Source organism: Hippocampus zosterae, chromosome 3 (genome assembly GCF_025434085.1).
Source record: "Hippocampus zosterae strain Florida chromosome 3, ASM2543408v3, whole genome shotgun sequence".
Taxonomy (NCBI): domain Eukaryota; kingdom Metazoa; phylum Chordata; class Actinopteri; order Syngnathiformes; family Syngnathidae; genus Hippocampus; species Hippocampus zosterae.
The window spans coordinates 29,534,838-29,558,811 of NC_067453.1; the positions used below are offsets into that span (position 1 = coordinate 29,534,838).

The 23,974-nt window shown below is 46.9% G+C and overlaps 2 protein-coding genes across 2 annotated transcripts; one reads left to right on the forward strand and one right to left on the reverse strand.

Annotated features, from left to right (window-relative positions):
• The first annotated feature begins 97 nt into the window (after window positions 1–97).
• Window positions 98–11,332, forward strand: LOC127598011 (sorting nexin-1-like). The gene is made up of 15 exons (XM_052061474.1): window positions 98–503; window positions 2,856–3,747; window positions 3,822–3,967; window positions 4,551–4,626; window positions 4,716–4,759; window positions 4,853–4,994; window positions 5,077–5,155; window positions 6,035–6,110; window positions 6,282–6,395; window positions 6,462–6,555; window positions 7,499–7,704; window positions 7,804–7,947; window positions 8,017–8,097; window positions 8,191–8,262; window positions 8,828–11,332. Exons 1-15 carry the CDS (start codon window positions 399–401, stop codon window positions 8,876–8,878), a joined length of 2,322 nt encoding a protein of 773 aa, XP_051917434.1. The 5' UTR covers window positions 98–398; the 3' UTR covers window positions 8,879–11,332.
• A 2,842-nt stretch (window positions 11,333–14,174) lies between these two features.
• ireb2 (iron-responsive element binding protein 2) lies at window positions 14,175–23,974 on the reverse strand. Its single transcript, XM_052061117.1, has 21 exons — window positions 23,827–23,974; window positions 22,826–22,915; window positions 22,589–22,754; window positions 21,217–21,354; window positions 20,858–21,088; window positions 19,802–19,871; window positions 19,535–19,718; window positions 18,478–18,617; window positions 18,231–18,402; window positions 18,050–18,150; window positions 17,322–17,438; window positions 17,084–17,243; window positions 16,872–17,007; window positions 16,704–16,788; window positions 16,340–16,621; window positions 16,122–16,226; window positions 15,881–16,023; window positions 15,637–15,784; window positions 15,375–15,497; window positions 15,116–15,301; window positions 14,175–14,694 (listed from the first exon to the last, which is right to left on the reverse strand). Exons 1-21 carry the CDS (start codon window positions 23,846–23,848, stop codon window positions 14,584–14,586), a joined length of 2,910 nt encoding a protein of 969 aa, XP_051917077.1. The 5' UTR covers window positions 23,849–23,974; the 3' UTR covers window positions 14,175–14,583.

A 23,974-nucleotide genomic window follows, 5' to 3' on the forward strand; every position in this document is an offset into this window, starting at 1 on the left:
TGTCGTTCATGTTCAGACATTACCCAATCACTTTGTAGCAAGGGCGTGTCCTGCCCAGAACGCGGTGGAATGTATCATAACGAGGAAGTGAGGTAGTTGTCGATGCGGGCGTGCTAGCTCGCTAGGCTAACCAGGAAGTGAAAAGTGACAGCGGCGGTTCATTGACGTCGCGCCCCCGTCTCCCCTCCTCCTCCGCCCTCACTCCACTACCTACTTCTCTGACACTTTGGAGCACTTCCACCGTCCCCCAGGCGTCACTTTCCACAGCCGCGTTGCGTGTGCTCGCATGGGCAGCGGAGGAGTAAAGCTTATCCGCCGAAAAGCACACACGTTCCCCGACGTCTGTCGTGTCTCGTCTCTCAGCTCGGGTGTGAAGTTTGTAAATTAGCGAATTGAAGATGGCGACCAGCTCGGAGCGCAGTCCTCCTCCGTTCCCCGACGCCGGAGACCCCGCGGGCCGAGGCAGCGATGAAGACGACGGAGACGACCTCTTCGTGAGTGTGGTACGGTTCCAACTTTCCCCGCGACCGCTTCTTCCGTCTCCATACTCTGCTAACTCTCACTGTCAATTAGCCATAGCAATGCGCTAGTGGAAACAAATATATATATATTTATGTTCGTCGCCACTTTTTAGTGCAAAAGTTTTCACTCCCATCCACATGGTTGCATAAAAGTGACAAATGTTGTTTAATGTTACTCGAGCTTTACTTTCACACGAGTGCAATGTGATTATTCCGTCACCAAAACTAACATAGGCTTGTAATTGCCTGTGATCTTTGCGCCACTGCGAGCAGATTTAACTATTAAACCTTGTGCGTTATAAGTTCTTTTTTTAATGAGGGGAGGAGGTGATATTTTTGTCGACGTTCGCTTTGTGATTCGACTACATAAGTTATGTTCCGAATAAATGGCTGTGATTTTAATTTGAATGGAGATGAAAAAGTGCCCCGTGCACAGGGAGGGCAACCTCTTGTCATGTGAGCGGGTGGCGATCACGTGGTTAGAACCCGGATGTTTTCGCCTCTGTCAAAGTTCAAAAGGGAAAAAAAAGCAATTTGGGAAAAGGCCAACTCAGCAGCTTTACGCAGAACACACAGCAAATCTGCCAGCTTGCTTTTTTTTTCTTCTTGGAGAGCCCATGATATGTTCAGGCTATCACATGACCAATCAAAGTTTCATTTAAAGTTAAACTCCATAAAGAAGTGAAGCCATAACGAACGGATTAGAAGAAGCACCACTCAAGAAAGTAGAATGAAATGAAGCTTGGTATTACGGAAATGATGATGATTCTTGCTGCTGGAGGCTGTAAATTTCCCCAGTGTGGGACTAATAAAGGATATCTTATTATTATCTTACGATGGCTGTGAGGTGGTTGTCTTCAGTGACGCCCTAAAATGAGGATCAACAAGAGCCAGATGGAAACGCATTTGAATCTCATTTGAAAGTGAAAAAAACAGATAAATAGAAAATCTTTAACAGGAACATTTGGAGAAGGCTCATACAAAGCGGTGAGCCAAATAGAGGAAAGCTGCGACGTGAAAGAGAAAGGCCGAGGTTGGCGCTGTTGCAAGGTGCGGAGGTGGAGCGGGTGCAGGACTTCAAGTACCTGGGACAACCTGTTCAAAAGTAACAAGCAGTGGAAGTGAGGTGAAGAAGGGTATTTCTCTAAATTGGCAAATTCCACCATTGTGAGACAAAGAAAGGATGTTCTTATCTTTTCTCATCTTAAGAAAGTACAGGCGGGAAGGGGCAAGTGGAGGAATGTCTCGGGAGAGATTTGTGATGCTGCCGGCAAGCTTCTGTTTGAAGTGGAGCAGCGGCGTTCGAGATTTGAACAAAGAAGCCTCTCGTTCTGATGTGGAGATATCCAACATTTTTATTTCTCTTGATGCCATCATGACACAAAGCGCATTTGTGCCACTCGAGAGGAACAAATCAAAATTGTGTCACTTGAACCACAAAATTTTAGCGCAACAGGAAATTTGATCAATATGGAAATGAAGCCGCCGTCTGGAACAGGTTCCGCGTCATTGAAGACTACAAATGTTTTCTTCTTTACTTGTGTGGCAGTTAGAACCCCCCTTTTATTTAGCATTGCTGCCACCTGCAGGGCAGTAGCGGTACAACACATCATTGATTGCATCTGAAGCTCGCCACCGGCGAAGGCTTGAAAAAAAAAGCGAAATTTCGCTTGGTCTGTAGGTTTTCTTTTGAGATACTTATACGCGTTTTATGTATTTAGTTAATCTCTAGATATGCCTCAGAAGTGCAATTCACGTGTTTCCCTCAGAAGTTTTTTTTCTTCATGACACTTGAAAAGTTGAAGCGATAAAGCCACGGATTCGTTTACGTTCTTGTTGGAATGTGACTGACCGACTTGAGTTTATGGCACACTTTTGCGGTATAAATTTGTCATGCTGAAAAGATTTCACTGGAAATGTTGAGCGGGTTTGAGTTAGTTGATAATTCTATTTAGCAGATGAAACGTCTGTCTTTCGTATTCGTGGTTCATTTGCATTTATGCTAGCGTTAGCTTAATCTATAAGATCAAAACATTTATGTATAATGAATCAGATCTTATTTCCTGTAATATGAATCAATTAATATATCGCTTGTGTTTGTTAAACACATGGGGAAGAGGACGTTTGAGGAAAAAAAAATCACAAAGTGCTATTGCTATTTTTGGGGGGGGGTCTCAAATGGCTTCATCAAAACCATTTAGCCCGAATTTGCATCTTAAAAAAAAAATCACAATTCCAGTTTATGAAAGATTTACCAGTGAATAAATCAAATGCACTAATATATGTCCGCTGCACATTCTGAGCACTTGGAGCTGCTTTCCTCTTTGCTTCCAGAGCAACTCCTCCCTGAGTGAGACGGCGGCGACGGTCAGTCAGCACAGTGACGATTTGGTGACTCCGCCCAGCGACGCCACGGCAGACCTGTCGAGTGAACCCATCAGTAGCGGCTTGGGATCCAAAACGCCCAGCGACAATTTGATGTCGCCTCCCAGCGACGCCATGAGCGACCCCATCAGCAGCGGGTCCGAGTCCAAAACGCCCAGCGAGCCCTCCGACGACTTTGACGATCTGGCGGGCAACTGGATGACTCCGACCGCCTCCGTCGAATCCGGAGGTGGAAAGGGAGCAAGTGAAAACCAACTCCGGGATGAGTTTGTTGACATACTGGGAAACGAAACTGAAGCGCCGACCCGGGACGTGGCGGTTGAGAGCGCGGGAGAAAGTGGGCCCGATGAGGTCGGCGACGCAAAAGAGGAAGTCAAAGAAACCGCTCTGCTTTTAGATATCGGTTCCTCGGCAGATCTCGCCCCGCGCCAGCCGAGTAAAATAGTCGACCCTCTGGCCGACCTCTTTGACGATCCTCCGCCAGCTGCGGCCCCGAAGCAAAGCGCCGGCGCCGACCTGTTTGAAGACCAAGGCGGCGACTTGTTCGCCGACCCGCCACTGATCAAAACCGCCAAGCCGCCTCAGAAGAGCCTCTTCGGCGAGCCCGACGAGGATCTGTTCGGCGAACCGCTTGGCGCCAAGAAGAAGCCCGCCGGCGGCGAGCTGCGGGACGAGCCCCCGGCAGACAAATCGGCGAGCCGTCACGGCGGCAAAGTGGGCGGAGCTCCCCCGCCGCAGCTGAACCGCGCCGACATCTTCGCCGAAGAAGCCCTCGCCCCCGGCCACTCCGCTCAAAGGACAAACGGAGTCCACGGAGAAGTCGGCGCTGATATCTTTGCAGGTGAGTCGCCGAGTTTTCCTTGGCTGTCTTCAGAAAAAGGTGACTTCAAGTATTTGCATCGCCTCTTCCGGCAGAAGCCACAGTGGAGCTCTCCCTAGACAGTCCGCAAAGCGAAAGGAAGAAGGCGGGGGCCACTCCCGCCACCGGCACCGCCGCCGCCGGCAGCAAACCTTCCACGTCGGCTCCAGCCGCCAAGCAAGCGACGGCTGCGCTGGAGGAAGTGAGTGACTGCCGCTTCTAAGTTGTATCCCGAAAATCCTCCGTACTCCCTGATCGTTAGAAAGCAATTCGGGGAAAGAGGTAGATGGTTTCCCCAGAAATATTAATATATCGTCTGCAAAATAGGGCTAATTGATGAGTATTTTAGAAAACATTTATGTCTGAATTTTTTTTGGGGGGGGGGCTTGGGATGGATTAGGGCATTCACATGGAAAACGCGTCTCTACTTACAAAAGTTTCGAGTTAAGAAATTTCTCCGAGAACATATTGGTTTTGTAAGTAGAGCTGCCACTGTACTCCAAATACATTTTTACCATTGAAAGGATGTGCCCCAAACCCCCCGGCCCCCTTTTTTTTTTCATTCTTCACTCAGTTGGTGATGTTTCCAAAGCTTGCTCTACTTCAAATTAGGCTTGCGACCCAAAAAAAAAAAAAACGACAACAAAAAGCAGCAGCAGCTAGGACCAACTTGTACATTGGGGGGGGGGGGGGGCGCTTGTAAGTCAAGGTATCGCGGTAACAGTAAAAAAAGATTTTAAAAAATCATCCGTGCCAATCTGCTTTGTCCTCCTCGTTCATTGGAGCTGGAAGAAGAGGAGTCGTCGGAGCTGGAAGACAAATTTGACATCACCGTCTCCATTACCGACCCAGAAAAAATAGGTGAGATTTCTGTCCCAAGTCCGCATTCTCCCCGAAATCCACTCCCCCCCCCCCGTATGATGAATATCGCTCCTTGATTTGCTGCGCAGGGGACGGCATGACCGCCTACATGGCCTACAAAGTGTCCACTCGGGTAAAGCAACTGTTTTGTTTTATAAACAATCAACATGACGAAAGGGTTTTAATTACGCTACGTTAAAAAAAAAAACAAAAAAAATGGTTTCAGACCACACTCGGCATGTTCCGCAACAAGACGTTCACGGTGCGCCGACGCTTCAGCGACTTCTTGGGCCTGTACGAGAAGCTCTCGGAGAAGCACGGCCCCAACGGCTTCATCGTGCCCCCGCCGCCCGAGAAGAGCATCCTCGGTAGGCGCCGGCCTCCCGCCAACCTCGCCGCCGCCGCCGCCGCCGGGCGCTCATCTGACGCGCCGCGTTCGTCGTCCCGCAGGTATGACCAAGATGAAGGTGGGGAAAGAGGACTCGTCGTCGGCGGACTTTGTCGAGAGGAGGAGAGGCGCCCTGGAGAGGTGAGTGCTCCAGCGGCCTTTCCAAGCACAATTTCCCCCCGCATGACGATTTTGATGCTTGGAGATTTTTTCGTTCGAGTTTAGTTTGAATTCATTTTTTTCAAGAAAGAAACGATGTGCATCGACTTTTATCTCCACTCGGTGTGCGCTCGAACGGTGTCGTCGGAACTCGACAAAGTTACTTCACTGGTGTCTTTGTGATCAATTGAATATAAAATAAAGAAAAAACTTTATTTATTTTTTTTAAAGCGCTGTGGATTTCACCAAATATTAACAAACTACTTACCTCAATTCGCTGAACATAAATGGTTAAAAAAAATGTTTTTCAAGTAAATCGATTATTAGACTAGTTGAAGAAGCGACTTTTGTACTCCGCATCGACGTGTCGTGCTTATAATGTCGAGCGTATGCAAAAATTGTATAATTGTCCTTTTTAATTTTTTTTTTATGTCGTGTGTTCTGTCGTATGATGATTTTCGCTTCAATGTTCCAAAAGCTTCACAGTGCAGAGGTACCGGGTTCGATTCCAGCTCCGGCCTCCCTGTGTGGAGTTTGCATGTTCTTCCCGGGCCTGCGTGGGTTTTCTCCGGGTGCTCCGGTTTCCTCCCACATTCCAAAAAACATGCGTGGCAGGCTGATTGAACACTCCAAATTGTCCCTAGGTGTGAGTGTGAGCGCGAATGGTTGTTCGTCTCTGTGTGCCCTGCGATTGGCTGGCAACCGGTTCAGGGTGTCCCCCGCCTACTGCCCGGAGACAGCTGGGATAGGCTCCAGCACCCCCCGCGATCCTAGTGAGGATCAAGCGGCTCGGAAGATGAATGAATGAATGTTCCAAAAGCGCCTTTTGGTGGGCAAATGTTGACCTCCTGGTTTGAACAGGTACCTTCAGAGGGTGGTCACTCACCCCTCGCTTCTCCAAGACCCCGACGTGCGAGAGTTCCTGGAGAGAGACGAGGTAAGACTTCACTTTTACCATTCCGCCTCATCGGACGGAGCTCCTCCCCTTCAACCGAGTCGTCCAATCAAAATGCTTCATCCGAAGCAACTCCCCCCCCCCTCCCCCAACTTGGGTGCCGTGAGGGTTTTCTCCCGCTTACAAGCGCCTTCCCATTTTGTATGTGTTTAGTTGCCCCGCGCGGTGAGCACGCAGGCCCTGAGCGGCGCCGGCTTCCTGAAAATGATCAACAAGGCGACCGACGCCGTCAGCAAAATGACCATCAAGATGAACGAGTCGGACGCGGTGAGTTAGCACGCGCGCTGCCCCGTTGGCTTAACGCCACCAACTGATTTTTCTTTTCTGCCGCAGTGGTTTGAGGAAAAGCTGCAGGAGGTGGAGTCTGCGGACCAACAGTTCAGGAAGCTCCACGCGCTGGTGGAGTCGCTGGTCCTTCACAGGAAAGGTAAGCAACCCGAGGAAAGCGCTTCCGACCGACCGCCATTTTCTAGGGTGGCAGAGAAGACCCCGAACGGAAAGAATTTACGCTACAGCTTGTAGTCTGAGTTTGAAATCGATCGGTTGTGACGCCGGTCCTGGTACTTTTCTGACGCACGTTGTTGAATGTTTAGAGTCATTCGAGTTGGCCAAAATTAACAGATAAAAACAAACTGAAACCACATTTTCTCGTCGATAGAAGTACCGAAAACTAACGACGGTCAACAGCAAATTTTAATCAGGGATGCCGTTGTGACGCTCGGTGAATTCTTTAAAAAAAAATTTTAACGCATCAGGTTTTTGAGTTCGCTTTTAAGTTTGACCCCCAAAAAAAAGGCTCAATGCGCTTTTTTTCCATGCGCTGTAATTTATGATGTTTCAGAAAAAAAATTCCATCTGTTACTGAACCAACCTTTCATTCATAAATATTATTGCACATTTTTATTTGTATGAAAAACGAGGGCAGATTCTGGATCACCGCCCCAAAAAGCTAAAAAAAAAAAAAAAAAAAAAAAAAGCAAACGCGCGTAATTACTTCATTTTCATCTTTTTCAGTTGATATGATGCCAAAGCTTAGAGTGTTCTTTTTAAACGTATTGATTTTCATATTCCGTGCGCATCCGTACAGAAGAAGGAAAGTCGGAGTCCTTTGAGAATTGTAGCTAAGTATTGTAGTTTACTTTGCACATGATATCGTAGAACTCGACAAGCAGCCGATATGTGGAAAAAATACGTAAACCAAAAAATAATTCCAAAAATTAAAATGAACAACATAACTTATAACTACTTAAAACCAATTGGGAAAAAAAATCATTTAAAAAACTAACTCACAAAAAATGCCAACACCCCCCCCCCCCACCCCCAAACCTGCTCTAACCACGTCCCCCCCGCCCCTCACCTGCCTTTGCCAGAGCTTTCCACGAACACGGCGAGCTTCGCCAAGAGCGCCGCCATGCTCGGCAGCGCCGAGGACAACACGGCGCTGTCCCGGGCCCTCTCGCAGTTGGCCGAGGTGGAGGACAAGATGGAGCAGCTGCACCAGCAGCAGGCGGCCAACGACACTTTCGGCTTCGCCGAGCTCATCGCCGATTTCATCCGACTGCTCGGTGCCGTCAGGGTATGTCCTCGTTGACTCCAGCCGCCTTTCACGCCCAAGCGCGCCGTCCCTCACTTGTTCCTCGCACGCTCCCCCCCCCGAACCCCGTTGCCTGCGCAGGGCTCGTTCGACCATCGCATGAAGTCGTGGCAGCGCTGGCAGGACGCGCAGAGCACGCTGCAGAAGAAGCGCGAGGCCGAGGCCAAGCTCCAGTGGGCCAACAAGCCCGACAAGCTGCAGCTGGCCAAAGAGGAGATCGCCGAGGTAAACGGCGGGGGGGGGAAATCGCCCCGGCCGCGCCGCTTCAACGCGTCTCCGTTGTGCTTTTGCCAGTGGGAGGCCAAAGTGACGCAGTTTGAGCGAGACTTTGACCGAGTGTCGGCCACCGTGCGCAGGGAAGTGCTGCGATTTGAGGTGCGCACCTTTTTGACTCCTGGCCAAGTGAAGCCACGTGTTCCTGATCGCCCCCCACCCCCACCCCAACCAACCCTCGTTTTCTCTTCACAGAAAGAAAAAGCCAGGAACTTCAAAAGGCAGATCATCAACTATCTGGAGAATCTGCTCAAGTCTCAGCAGCAGGTGCGTTCAGTTCAAAGTCGGCCTGTGCGGCTCTACGGTAACGGATTCGATACGTGTTCCCGATACCATGGCCCCCCGATACCGTTCGAAGGGCGGCTTGCTTTGGAACGTTTCAATTCGATCCGTCGGAATGACGTTTGGCTTCGGTCTGGCTCACTTTGAGCCGGTCGGACGCACGAGAAGCTTTCCGTCGCCATTTTCTGCTCGCCGATTATTTTTTTTCTGAAACCTCTACTTCAAATAATTTGCTTTCCAGGTACGAGAATTACCATAATAAGAATAAATTGTCCTGTTGCGCTCTCTAGTTCTGCTCCATTAAAAAAAAAATTAAATAAAATAGAACAACAAAACAAATTTGAAAATTAAAGTCACCATTTATTAATATTTTTTTTCAATCAACGATAAAAAAATATATATATTAAAAAACGTACTCACTGTCGCTGAACAGAGCGTCCGCATGCCTGCCTGCCACCCGCCGTCGGAAACTTTCCTTGTCGAGTTGTCAAAGTGCAGTTAGCGAAATCATGTGACGTCTTCCTCCGTCCGTCTGTGTGCGTCTGTCCAGATGATCAAGTACTGGGAGGCCTTCTTACCCGAGGCCAAAGCCATCGCCTGAGTTGGGGGGCGACGCTCACCTTCTGCCTTTTTTTTTTTTGTTCTTTTCTCTTTCTTACTTTCTTTTTCCTTTCGGCTCAAACTCGACGTCCCGCCTTTCAAACCAACGAAGGGCGCGTGGCGTCGTCAAAAGAGAGTTTACGGTCAACTCGCTTTCCGATCGACCCTCTTTCGAACGGTCTCGTCCGCCGTTACGTAACCCTCACAGCGCACGTATTTTCTTAAGAGATTGGCACTTTTCTCCACATTTTGTCGTTTACGGTGCGTCGGGGGTGAAAGCGGCGAAATGACTCAAAAGGGATTCAAGACATGTCGTGATGCTGTGATGGGGCACGGGGGGCATTAGAACGCGCCGGATGTATCTTGCGTCATGTAGAGATGAAAAAAAAATCGATTGATCCAAATGATTTGACGTTTTTGTGCCTTCTGCCGAGGAGCGACGGGGATGAGATGCCGGCGTCCATCGATGACGAAACTTGTTTGGTTTAGCGCATGTCTATTCTTCTTATTGACCGTACGAAGGAGTATTTGGAGTACGCGACAAATCGGATGGTGCAAAATTGACGATCGTTCCCGGTTAATAGTCGCATAACCCTACCGGCAAAGAAATTGAAATGACAATCGATCGTAACGTTTACGTTGATTCATTATTTTTAGTTGCTTTGCTTTGCTAGCAGCTAACTCCGCCCCCTCCCCCAAAAAACCCCCACACGCTTTACCTGCATTTGTTTGATTATCCAGATGACACTTAAAAGTCCCAAAAATTTGCCACTAATATCAAACCGGTTTATGATGAAACAACCCCCCCCAAAAGGACCACTTTTACTTGTTAAAAAAAAAACTTCAATTTTTGTTTTGAATTTAAAAAAAAAAATCCAATAAATTTCACCTTTACTAGCGGCAAACCTTCCGAACAAAAAATGTGTACAATGTTTTGTTCTATTATTCGTATGACACAAAAAAAAACATAACTTGTCGGACTCATAAAGTTGATAAGTCGTTAGTTGCCCCCCCCCAAAAAAAAAATGCACATTCCTGGTTGACGATGACAAAAACCCGTCAAAAGTAACAATTTCACACGCAAATATTTGACTCATTGATCGTAAAGTATGTGTGCGCGCAAATTTCACCTGCTTTCTTAACAATCAAAAACGCCACGTGGAAAAAAGTTGTTTTTTTGTTGACACGAAAAGCCAAGTTTTGCAGCGAATTGTTCCGAACAATGATGGATGATGACAGAATGAATGAAACAAAAAAGTCGCAAGATAACGTGCAAAAAAATAGAAGTGGCACAATTAAAAAAAAAAAAAAGTTCATAATCTTTACTTGCGGAATTTCCAGAATGTCCTGTCGGCAAACGTTACAAAAAAGTTTTGTGTGTGTGTGTGGGGTTTTTTTTTTTTTTTTTTTTTTTTGGTGAATGTACAAAGTGGAAAACAGATTCAAAGTTACTGATTGGACAACACAATTTCACTGAGTCAAATGTACGTCTTTTTTGTTGTTGTTTTCTTGCTGCATTTATTACAAACAAAGAACAAATGTTTTTTCTTTGGTTTGTTTTTGCGGTATTTCCTTTTTCGACTGTATTAGGATTGTACACAAAAAAAATCGGATTAAAAAAAGTCATACCAAAATTTAGAACTTAATTGTTCCAAATGTTCTATATATCACGCCCCAGATCATCAATAGCAATTACAAATTAACCCATTTAGCATAAATGTAAAAAAAAAAGAATTGTAAAGTACATTTTGTATAATTTTTCTTTTCAGATGCAGTCTTTATTTTACTGTCTTTTATATACTTGGTCTTTTTGTGTTTTTCTTTTTTCTCCTCTTGTAAAATGAGAATATGACTTATCACTTGTAATTTTTTTTTTTTTTACATATAGCGCATGACTGCCCAATGATTTTGATAAGGCTCACCGTGGCCCAAATATTCCTTCGTACTTTTTACTGTTGGACAATAGAACAAGCACGACTTAATTGTCAAATAAGCATTTTATTCCCCCCCCCCCACCCCCCATTTAAAAGCAAGATAAGTGACGTGACAAAATATGATAGGAAACATGCTGCACAATGAAGTGGGTGTCCTGGCTAATTTCTACAAACAGCCTGACACAAAAAATATCTCAAGAAATGCGTGCGTGCGTCGAAACGCTTCTCTCAATGTTCCTTGACAAGTCTCACGAATGGTAAATTGAGTCGCGTGCGTGCCAGGGCGTGAAGTCGAGCGAAGAAAGTCTTTTCGTAGCTTTAATTTTGTTCACATGCGGTGAGGAAAGAATGCATTTCATGTTGGATGAAATCTCGGTCATTTTTCGCGGAGGCCGTCGCTGAATGCAATGTGAGATTGTTTTTTTCTCAATACATTGATCCAAAGTCACCAATGTGCACCCGTGACACGGAAATTTTCTTGGAGAAGAAATCAAATAAACGTTGCACTGTTTACACTTGGATTTCTCGTCAACTGTTTTTTTTTAAATTTAGTTAGTTTTTTTTTTTTTTATTCAGAATCAAGAATTATGACACTCAAAAGTATAATGTTTCAAGGGTAAATGTTTGAAAACGATGCTTTAACAATGAACATTACACAAGTAGCTGTGTACTTCAGGTTTATTCCAAAAAATAATGGATCAAAAACTGCCCAGTCGGCAAAGGCATCTGGCCCGGATTCGGCATGAAGCTGGCACTGGCATAATGCATGCGGGCCGAACACGGCCCAGAAGTGGCAAAGGAGGCACTGGCTTGACTCTGGCAAACCAGATGAGGGCCAGTTGTGAAGTATTTGGCCCAGAAACCAATTTACAACTCCGGCCCGTATATGGCGAGCCAGTATTGAGCCACCCTTAAATGCAGTTTCAGATTTATTTTTTCAACACACAGCCTTGTTTTACAACTGCACACCGATGCGGAATTCCATTCATCACACACACACACACACACACACACACACAAACGTGCGCGCACGAGGTTAAATCAGGCCCGCAGGATAATTTTAAAATGAAAAAAAATGCATAAAAGACAATGAATATTTTTAAGACGGTGAAATTCATTGAGTATCCGCTAGGGGCACTGTTTTCACAGAGAAGAAGACAACAGCAGCCTCAGTCCGTCACTGAGACAGACCCATGTCAGCAGACGCTATCAAATTAGCACTCTAACACTTATACATTTAATAGCACTCTCCTTAGTTTGTAAGGTGTAGGCAGGGATTACATTTAGATTTTATATGCACGTTTTAAATGGTTTAAAACTTCCTTTCTTTATAAATCTTGTTTAATCATAACGTGCATTACTATATTTTTCAATACCGATTACTTGTTAAATTAAAAAACAACCATGTATAGTAAGGCGTTTTTCAACGAAAACAAAACGACCATGTATAGTAAGGCGTTTTTAACCGAAAAAAAACCCCGACCATGTATAGTAAGGCGTTTTTAGCCGCAAAAAAACGACCATATAGTAAGGCGTTTTTCAACAAAAAAAAACGACCATGTATAGTAAGGCGTTTTTAGCCGAAAAAAAACGACCCTGTATAGTAAGGCGTTTTTCAACGAAAAAAAAACGACCATGTATAGTAAGGCGTTTTTAGCCGCAAAAAAACGACCATGTATAGTAAGGCGTTTTTCAACGAAAAAAAAAACGACCATGTATAGTAAGGCGTTTTTAGCCGCAAAAAAACGACCATGTATAGTAAGGCGTTTTTCAACGAAAAAAAACGACCATGTATAGTAAGGCGTTTTTAGCCGCAAAAAAACGACCATGTATAGTAAGGCGTTTTTCAACGAAAAAAAACGACCATGTATAGTAAGGCGTTTTTCAACGAAAAAAAACGACCATGTATAGTAAGGCGTTTTTAGCCGCAAAAAAACGACCATGTATAGTAAGGCGTTTTTCAACGAAAAAAAAACGACCATGTATAGTAAGGCGTTTTTAGCCGAAAAAACCGACCCTGTATAGTAAGGCGTTTTTCAACGAAAAAAAACGACCATGTATAGTAAGGCGTTTTTAGCCAAAAAAAACGACCATGTATAGTAAGGCGTTTTTAGCCAAAAAAAAATGACCATGTATAGTAAGGCGTTTTTCAACGAAAAAAAAACGACCATGTATAGTAAGGCGTTTTTAGCCGAAAAAACCCGACCCTGTATAGTAAGGCGTTTTTCAACGAAAAAAAAACGACCATGTATAGTAAGGCGTTTTTCAACAAAAAAAAAACGACCATGTATAGTAAGGCGTTTTTAGCCGCAAAAAAACGACCATACATAGTAAGGCGTTTTTCAACGAAAAAAAACCGACCATGTATAGTAAGGCGTTTTTCAACGAAAAAAAAACGACCATGTATAGTAAGGCGTTTTTCAACGAAAAAAAACGACCATAAATAGTAAGGCGTTTTTAGCCGCAAAAAAACGACCATACATAGTAAGGCGTTTTTCAACGAAAAAAAAACGACCATGTATAGTAAGGCGTTTTTCAACGAAAAAAAAACAACCATGTATAGTAAGGCGTTTTTAGCCAAAAAAAACGACCATGTATAGTAAGGTGTTTTTCACCGAAAAAAAACCGACCATAAATAGTAAGGCGTTTTTAGCCGCAAAAAAACGACCATATATAGTAAGGCGTTTTTCAACGAAAAAAAACGACCATGTATAGTAAGGCGTTTTTCAACAATATAAAAACAACCATGTATAGTAAGGCGTTTTTCAACGAAAAAAAAACGACCATAAATAGTAAGGCGTTTTTAGCCCCCAAAAAATGACCATGTATAGTGAAGTTATCACTTATATATGTTATATGTTTATCTTAAAACTTTGTATTATAGACAGGTCGACTTTATTAGGTCTCTGTCCTGAACATCTGCTACTTAAAACAAAGAATGTAATGTGAAGTTGGGGTCCTATTTCCCCTTGAATGATTAACAGCCCCAAGTATCTTCTTTTGCATCCCCCACCTCGGGAAAGTTCCTGAAGGCTGTCAAGCTCCTTTGAGGAGGAACTCTTATCTCGAAATTTGTGCACAGCATATATGGTCTGTACTTTTGTCAAAATGCCAAGATTGAACTTTGCTTGACTTTCATTGTTTCAGATTTTTACATAAGGGGAAGGACTGCCCGCCCCTAATTAACATAGTAACATGTAGTGGGATTTCGAAAATGTCTTTTGGAGTAGTCCAATTACTTCACATTGATGGGGGAATTTCAAACTAAATGTGATTCGACAACATTTTAGGACATAGCTGTGTGATTGTTTTGCCGACTACGATTAGCAGCTAAAAGTGTGATTTCATTTAACAGGACACGGCCACTGGAGACGTGACTTTATTTTCCATTCATTTAAAATCATGAAGGCGCATGTAAAAACCAACACGATTGAAAGACATTGAGAAAAAGAAAAAAAAAACAGCCTAAGAAGACACTTTTGCATGAGTCGGGTTTAAGAAACAACTTTTAGTTGACAAACATGGACAAAACAAACAAACAAACAAAAAAGCATATCCGTGACGACGTATCTAAGCGTTTTGTTGACTTCTGTCCAAAAAGTCCAAATGATTCCAGCCAACCGGAATGCTTAAAAAAAAAAAAAAAAAAAAAAAAGCCTTTTTGAAAAGGTCCTTATTTGAGTCCGTCAAGCTTCGAATGGGCGCAACGCAGCCTGGCGTCCATTGCGACGACGACAAGCCAAGTGACCAAAGCAGTCCACTGCGCGTGCGTTTAAAGCATCGTCCGCGCCACGTATCGCAGGAGGCCTCCGTGCTGGAGAAAGATGACGTCCAGCTCGTTGTCCAACTCTGCTGTCACCACAAAGTTTTTGCCGTCGCTCGTCTGAAACAAAACAAAAAACTAAATCAGGAGGAGCGCTCTGGAAAACGGCCCCGTTGATCATTTTCAAAATAAAACCAATACAGTTCGCATTTCGTTTTTTTTTTTCTTTTGCGGCAATTGTGAATTTGTCATGGCAACACCATACAACAAATTATTGTGCAAGCTCCAACAGAAAAAAAATAGCTCAAAAACCTAAAAAAGGCAAAGACGTGTTTTCAATCGCCATCCAAAAGACATTCGGCAACTCATAAAGCTCTCTTTGATTTCAATTTGCGGTTGAGCGGTGCCGTGGGCCAAAAAAAAAAAAAAATCGCTTCTCACGCAATACTTTTTTTTTCCTGGCAAAAAAAATCGGAATTGGCATCGGCCTGAAAAATCGTCAAGCCCGCGACCGGAGTGTATGAGAATCCTCGTGTCCTACCTTGACGTCGAGCTGTTGGCCGGGCGCGAGGCGTTGCGGCAGGCTGACGCTGAACCTCTCGGTGCCGGCCAGCTGGAGCGTGTCGGCGTTTTGCTCGGGCGCGAACCGCAGAGGCAGGATGCCCACGCCCACCAGTTGCTTCTTGTGCAGACGCTCGAAGCTCTCGGCGATGACGGCGCGAACGCCCTTGCGAGAGGAAAGGACGGCGCGCGTCAGAACGCAAAGCCGCGATGATGAGAAACCAATATCGGCTTTGTACCATCAGATAAGGTCCTTTGGCCACCCAATCGCGGGAGCTTCCCGAGCCGTAGTCCTTCCCAGCCAGGATGATGAGCGCAACGCCGTCCCTCTGATAGCGCTCGGCCGCTTCGAACACGTCAAGCTGGAATGCGGGGAGCAAAAAGGAAAACGTGAGCAAAAAAAAAAACCAAAAAAAAAACGTATAATATGTTTGCGTTATATAACGTGAGTCTAAACGCGCTATTTGGATTTAGAATGAGTCTGCGGGGGGGTCTGCTCACCGTTTGCCCCGAGGGAACGTGAAGCGTTTTGGGCCCCGCTTTGCCCACCAGTCGATTTTGGAGCTTGATGCTGGCAAAGGTCCCTCTGGTCATCACGGCGTCGTTGCCCCGCCGAGAGCCGTAAGAGTTGAACTCCCGAGGGGTCAGCCTATGGGACGCCAGAATACAGAGAAAACTGCTCACATCATCAACGGAAAAAAAAAAAATTAAAAAAAGAATTTCTTCGGTCGATGGTCAGGAGCACCTTTTGCTGAGCAGGTACTTGGCGGCGGCGCTGACCCGGGCGATGCTCCCCGCGGGCGAAATGTGGTCGGTGGTCACCTTGTCGCCGAGGAACAGCAGAGCGTGAGCCTCGTCGATGGACTGAAGGGGCGGGACTTCTTTGCTCTTCAGACACGAGCGCAGAGGGGAGAGAGGGCGTCACTCACGCGTCGGGTTCGCTTTTTTCCCCCCGGGCGCGGAATCGGCGATGGCGCCGCGCTTACTAATTTGCCGAAGAACGACGGCGAGCGGATGTACGTCGACTTGGCGTCCCAGGGAAAGACGGCCGACTCGGGACACTCGATGTTGCTCCAGAACGTGTTGCCTTTCTGGAAAGGAGGGAGGGGAGAAGACGATAGTGAGCGCTCTTGAAGTCGCTCGCAACAACATGGCCGACAACATGCCGGTTTTATTTATTTATCCCCCCCCCGCGCGTCCTTACCGCCATCCTCGCCTTGAGATCCTTAAAGACGGAGGAGATGACGGCGTCCTCCTCCGTCCGCTGCACCTCCTCCCTGGACGGCCAGATGTCGCGAAGGTACAAATCCCTCCCGTCGCAGTCCAGGCCCAGCGGTTCTTTCTCAAAGTCGATGCCCACCGTGCCCGCGATGGCGTACGCCACCACCAGGGGGGGCGAGGCCAGGTAGTTGGCCCGTATGCAGTCGCAGAGGCGGCCCTCAAAGTGCCTGTTGCCAGAGAGGACCCCGCACGCCACCAAGTCGCCCTGGGAGAATTTTGCGCTAGGTGTCACGCGGCTGCCTAAAATGGGGAGCCCAAGCGTCCAAAAAATAAAAATAAAAAATCACCTGCTTGATGGCGTCCACGACGCTTTCCGGCAAGGGCGCCGTGTTTCCCACGCAGGTGGCGCAGCCGTAGCCGATCACCTCAAAGCTTGAGTGCAAAAAGAAGCGCGCGCGGCGGTCATGTATGGTCGACGTGACGGGCTACGGCGCAAGCTAGCCGGTCGTTTTTACCCCAGCCGGCTGAAGTAGGGCAGCACCCCGCCGGCGTTGAGGTAGTGCGTGGCCATGCCGCTTCCGGGCGCCAGGCTGGTCCGGATGTACGGCTTGACCCGGAGCCCCGCCTCGGCGGCCTTCTTGGCCAGCAGGCCTGCCGGCACACGCGCGCAACCGACGTCACAAAAAAAAAAGGCTTGATGTTAAGGCGAGTGGCGGGGGCGGCTTACCGGCCGTCAGCATGACGGAGGGGTTGCAGTTGTTGGTGCAGCTGATGACGGCGGCGATGACCACCGAGCCGTGGCCCAGGTGGTATTCCTGACCGGCGTGCAGGAAGGGAACCCGGACGCCCTGCTTGTCCTTGGAGATGTGGAAGCCTCTGGGGCCCAGCTGAGCGCAGGGAGGGGTTGTGGGGGGGTGTCAGTCAGACGCGACACGCGTGTCGTCGGCGCGAGCGAGGCTTTTTACCTTCTCGTCCAGGCAACTCTGAAATCCTTCCTTCATGCCGCAGACGGCCACGCGGTCCTGCGGCCTCTTGGGCCCGCTGACGTGCGGCACCATCGAGCTCAGGTCGATTTCGATCACCTGCGCGCAAACGCAAAGGTGACCCCCCAGCCACACCCCCACAAAGTGGTCAAACTTGAGAGGGAGATCAGATTTCCAGCACGGCGTCAAAATCCGAGCTCGGTGCGTCAAGATAAGATAAGAAAAACCTTTATTAGTCTCACAATGGAGACATTCCCAAGGTTATGGGAACGAACGTGTTTTGTGGTCTGACGAGTCCACGTTTCCAATTATTTCGGGAAATGGTCGACGCCGGGTCCTCCGGGGCCAGAGAGGAAAAGAACCACCCAAACTCAAGGCAATCTCTCTCTCTTGGGCCCGCTGACGTGCGGCACCATCGAGCTCAGGTCGATGGTGCCCACTTTGGCCATCGGGGGGCGGTAAAAACAACAGAAAACGAAGAAGAAAATGGCTCTCGTTTGTCTGTATTTACATTGTCACCGTTCTAATGACTCAAGCCGTTCTAAAGAGCTTTTTTTTTTTTATTTCATAAAAGTGACTGGAATTCATGAACTAAAAAAAAATCAAATTAGAAGATTGTATTCCTTCATAAAAACAATTGGACATCTTTCAAATGAGCATTTTTGCCCCCCCCCCCCCTCACTGCATACATTGCGCTTGTGTGCGGTCACCTCAGAATAGCGGGGGTCCTCCGCGGGGTCCTCGTAATTTCTGAAGAGCTTCACGGCCTTCAGATAAGACTCCAGTAACTCGAGCTTTTCTTGGGAAAAGTCTGGAAACAAATCCACGAAAACCGCGATGGGCCCCCTGCAGGCAGCGCGTGGAAACGCAAAACCAAAACAAACTACTCACGTGTCTTTTTAAAGTGCTGAATGGTGACCCGGTCGACCGGGAAGAAGCTGACGGTGGCGTTGTACTCGGGGCACATGTTGGCGATGGTGGTCCGGTCCGGGGCCGAGAGCTGCGACACGCCGGGCCCGAAAAACTCGACAAACTTGCCGGCGATGGCGGCTTGTCGCAAGTGCTGCGCGAGAAGAGGCAACGTGTGAGCGCTCGGCGTGAGCCCGTTGTACAGCTCGGACGAGCGGATCGGTGAGACCTTGGTGATACCGAGGACGACGTCGATGGAGGTGCTCAGCGGGTTGATGGAGCCCACCAGTTTGCAGCCCACCACCGGAGGAAGGCTCAGAGAAACGGGCTGGCCCAACATCACCGCTTCCGACTCGATTCCACCGACTCCTAACAAGCGGTGGAGGGAGCCACATCGGAAAGGACCTTCCGGTCAATTTTGGTTTTTCACGCTGGGATTTAGAATAGATATCATGTGCGGTGCTCTCAATGCGTTTTCCACCAAAACCAGTGCGGTGCTGGCTGGAGAGACTAATTTAAATTCGGTCCGTGACCGCACAAGTAACCCGCTAAGAGATTCCGAGGGTGTGATAACGGTGAGCAAAAATATGGCGGTCTCACCGTCTTCAAATCACGGCTTTAAAATGACCTTTGGGGAAATATTTGAGTCACTAAAAACTCCATTGAATATTTTATTTGAAATCCATCCATCAGAGATAGCGTTACGAAGAAACATGTACAGTACCACACATTAATAGTACGCTAAATAAGGCGAATAGCACACTATATTATTATTTATTTTTAAAAAAATAGAGTAATAACCAAATTAAAAACAATCCAAAATATTTAAACAATTTGTCGATGACGATTTAATGCTTTGATTTCATTCATTCTACGACGTTTTCCTGGTGTGCCCACTTTGGCCATCGGGGGGCGGTAAAAACAACAAAAACAAAGAAGAAAATGGCTCTTCGTTTGTCTGTATTTACATTGTCACCGTTCTAAAGTGACTCAATGAGTCGGGTTTTTTTTTGTTTGTTTGTTTGTTTTTGCAAAGAATACATAATATAGTCCTTTAACTACACTCCAAAAGCAGTTAGGTCAAAAATATGCCACATTATCAATAAAATAACTCGAGGAGTATATCACTGGGTTGCCAAGTGACATTCAAGTAATGGGTTCGACGCGTCCTTTTAAGCGTCACGGGAAATGTCCATTTCAAGAGACAATTAAAGATATTCAATCACACTCGAGCCGAAACTGTGCGCGGTGTCCCACATCAGCTCCCAAGAGGGAGGCGTGCTTACCCCAACCCAGGATGCCCAGGCCGTTGATCATGGTGGTATGCGAATCGGTGCCCAGCACGCTGTCCGGGTAGATCAGCCCGCCGCCGATCTGGATCACTCGGGACAAATACTCCAAGTTGACTTGGTGGACGGCGCCGACGTCCGGGGGCACGACGTTCACATTCTTGAAGGCTTTCGAGCACCACTGTGTCAAAGACATCCGCAAAGTTGCTTCGGGGGGGGGGGGCTTTGAATGTCTTTCGGGAGATTTTCATCTCAAGTTGTTACCTTAAAAAATTGAAGTCTTTCTTTATTTCTGCTCAGCTCCATTTCCTGATTCTTCACGGAGGTTTCGCCTCTGCAGAAGGGAACACGTCAAATTACTTTGACTACACGTCAAACTGATTTCTGATGATGAACGGCCTCGGTTGCGGAAATCGGGTCACGTTTGGTGGAAGGTACAGGACGTCCGGTTCAGGATCGGGGAATGAAGTAGCTTATTGAATGGAGAAAATATCGATCCAAGTTGGGAGAAATGTAACCCGACACATCGCATGCTGGACCTTTTCCAGAAATAAATGAATCGTTTCCCATAACGCGACCACTATTGTCCCAATTTTTCGTACGGAAAACTCAGCAGGAATTTGTACGAAATTCATTTTTTCCATTTGTCATTCATTCAAAAACAATAAAAAAATCATTTATTATTTTTGGGAATATTTTTTGCATATTTTTTGGAACACAAACTTCAGTATTTCCTCCACAGGCACATATGAAATTGTAACTTTGGTTCAGTAGTGTTGTAAAATAAGAATATCTGCATACTCTGTATACTGTGTTTTTATGACTTGTCTGCGGGAGGCTGCCGACATCTATCAGCCATTCGGATGACGGCAATGTCACGGCGCGCCTCCACCTGGCGTTCCAGAACCAGGATTCAAAAGGTTCCGAGGAACACTTCATTTCTCATCGAAAAAAGTGCAAGAAATCGGCGGCCGCGTTGGGTGAAAAAGCAGGCGGGTTCGGGGTAGAACCGGTCCAGCGGAAAAAGGGGCATTGCTTCTTTTTCTGGCGTTGGAATCGCCACTCTGAAAATGGTCAACTCTTTTTGGCCTTGCGCTCAAAACACGTGAGTGATGTGCCAATCGGTTTCATACTGGAGACTACTGCCCCCTGGTGGGTGGTGGTCAAGGCAGTTTTACCTCTTGACTTACTTGACATTTTCTGCATGGTGTATTTTTTTTTTATAAACTACAAAACTGATTGGGTGTTATTGTTATTTGATTTGCTTGATGGGGGGCATGTAATGAATGCCTTGAACAAACATTATGACAGGACACTCACTCAGAAACTGGTTTCAGGTGGAAGGGGCAAAGGAGCGGCGTGTTCTCGATCTGCTGCACCGGGGCATGAGGTCGCCCCGCCGACGTCGACGAAGGGGGCTCGTTGCAGGCTGTTTTGCTACAGGGGCCCCGCTGGCCTCCGCAGTGGGAGCCTCTCCGCGGAACAGGCTTCGAAGGGGGCGGCCGGGTAGCGCCTTCCCCTCCGCCGGGGTTCGGAGCATTCTGGATGGCACTGCAGACCCAAAGAGCCAAAAAGTGAAAACGCGGACCGCGTGAAGCTCCCCGCGCAAAACGCGGCTCGTTTTCCAAGGAACACAAATGCGACGGTCGAATGAGAGCGCGACGTGACGGCAGACCCACCACTTGCTGTAGTCCTTTTGCAGACAATGGTCCACAATGAGGTCTGTGTGGCATTTGGGGTTGACCAGCCGGGGGTCCACGCCATGTTTGGCCACGGCGTCCCTCATGGCAGCCAGGTCCACCATGGCAGGGATCCCACTAGTAGGGAAAGACAAAGTCGAGACCAGAGCATCGTTGAAAAAGGGGGCAGGTTTTGAACTCCCATCCGACTCTGAGGTACCAGCGGAGCTAATTTGCATCAACGCTGTCCCACCGATGTCCCTCGTATCTGCTGCTCCTTAAATTCAGCATGTGTGAGCATTCTTGGGCCGCCTTACTCGTGATTCTGTACAAATGTGGTGGTCACACAGACAGTTCTCAGGACTATGTCAAGCCCCCCCCGTGACCATTTCCCTGAATTACAGCGGCGGCGCCGTGAAATCATATTAGAGCCGCGAGTGCTATCACAGTGAACTCAAGTCAACTCACTTCAAAACAAGAAGCACTTCAGCAGATGGCTCACAAGTCTTCCCGAATGGTTGCTGAATGCCACTGCCGATTAGTTTTGTTTTTTTGTTCTCTCACTAAACATTAAACAAAGGATATGAAAGGACGGCTATTTAATAACAACCAAAGAATTTGGCCTCGCCAAAGCCCGCTTCGCTTCATCCATACAAAGTACGCAAAAAACAAAAAGAATATCCGTCAAAGAGTTATAACCTTGAAGCAAACATTAGAACGCAAAGAGCAGCGCGTGCAGACAGATCACAAACACGGCTGAAACTTACCGTGGAGTTGAGACAACGCCATTTATTTACATATGGATCATACTGCCCCCGCAGGGGGCCACAAGCACACTGAATTAACCATGAAGTGCAACCCGTTTTGAAATTCAAATGATATTTAACGACATTCTGTTATTTATGTTTCATGCTGTGCAATATTGTACGGTGACGTTTTCTTGAAAAGCTCACGACCAAGGTTTTGGATGAATTTTTAGAGGGAGGCCGAACGGATTTGTATCGTTTCCATTTATTTCGATGAGGACAGATGATTTGAGAGGAGTGTTTTGAGTTAAGAGTGTGGCCACGGGACTAATTAAACTCATATCTCAATGCAGCAGTCTCCTGGTGATTCTAAAATGTAATTTGGTAGACACGGCCAAATTTCACCCCAGTACACCCTCAGGCGTATACAAATGTTAAAGCACCACTAACAAATGACATTTTTACACACGTTTGTTTATTTTACTTTTGAATGAATCCAAATTCACGGTGCAAGAATGACGTAGAATGATTTTACTCCCGTTGAACGTGAAAACAGGCCATAATCGACACAAACAATCGGCAACGGTTCAACATACTGATGCGCACCATCGGTGCAACAAACTCACGTGAAGTCCTGCAAGAGGACCCGCGCTGGCAAGAACGGCACCTCGGTGGAAGCCTGCTGCTTCTCCCAGTCTAAAATGTTTTGGACGTCTTCCTCTGTGACGTAAAAGCCATCGCAGTTTCGGATGGCCGCCTCCAGTAAGACGCGGATGGACAGAGGCAGCTTGACTTGAGGATGCAAAGAAAGACACATTAAAAAAAAAAAAGTTTTTGGGAGGGGGCCGGGGGGGGGCACTCACCATATCTTGAATCGTTTAATTTGTGCAGATTGAAGAACTTGAGGCGTCCGTCATCTGACAGCGGGTCGATTAAATGATGATATGGGTGCTCTGCAGGGGAACAAGATTATCGGGTTATGCACAAAACGCATGTCACAGATGTACCAAGCTGTGGCACAAAAACCGGTAAGGTTACTTGTACCGTCCCACCACTTATACTTTGTATAAAAGAATTGCAAACCGCAGATGTATGGAGCTTTTGACCAAGCAATTTCCGTGAGTCCTGCTCATGTCATTATGCTAACTTGATGAACAGTTTAACACGTTAATTTACCAGAGAACGTTATCTTATGTTTTAAATAAACAGTTTTCTCCCACAAGATGAAACCACATCTGATCAAATCACAGTAGACGGTGGTGGGTAGGAGCATGGGGGAGGGGGGGGGGGGGCAAAACGCATATTTGGAATCAGATCACTCATCCATCCATTATCTGAACTGCTTATGCTCACGAGGCTATAATCGTTGGAATTTAGTTTTCCTACATGCGTCGGTTGAAAAACAAAAGAAACGAATCTGAATGTTAACTTAAAACTGCCGACGAGTGACATAATGAAACGACCCCCAATTAACAACAGGATGTAGGCGGTGGCGTTAGCTTACTAGCCTTATCATCAAGACCTTTCGCTTTCTACTTATCGCGCAGCTACTTGAACAACTGGCGGCGGAGATAACGTCCCCCATCCCCCCCCCCAAAAAAAAGCATACGACATGGTAATTACTACACAGTATGCAATGAACTAAGTTAGAGTGAACTCAAGTGTGGTGAGCAGCACTGGTTAATTTCAACAACTCGCTCGGTTCGAGAGGATAACCAGGCTGGCTGCGGTTTCAATAACATTGAACGGAAGCATAATTTCGTTTTAAAAATGTGAATTGGAGCCGTGTGATCGCCAGTGAAGGTGAACGTAGATGGCGACGGGATAACAAGAGGACAATCAGAATAAGAAGAGTCCGATTTACCTTCGACCGCTGTGAGCGCCATGATGACTTATGAAATCAACACGACTCATCCTCGCGATCCCGGTGGCGACACCAAACGGACCAATCACAAGGCAGGGTGGATGCAGCCACGCCCAGCGATTTGACGCCTTCACACTAAAAGCACAAC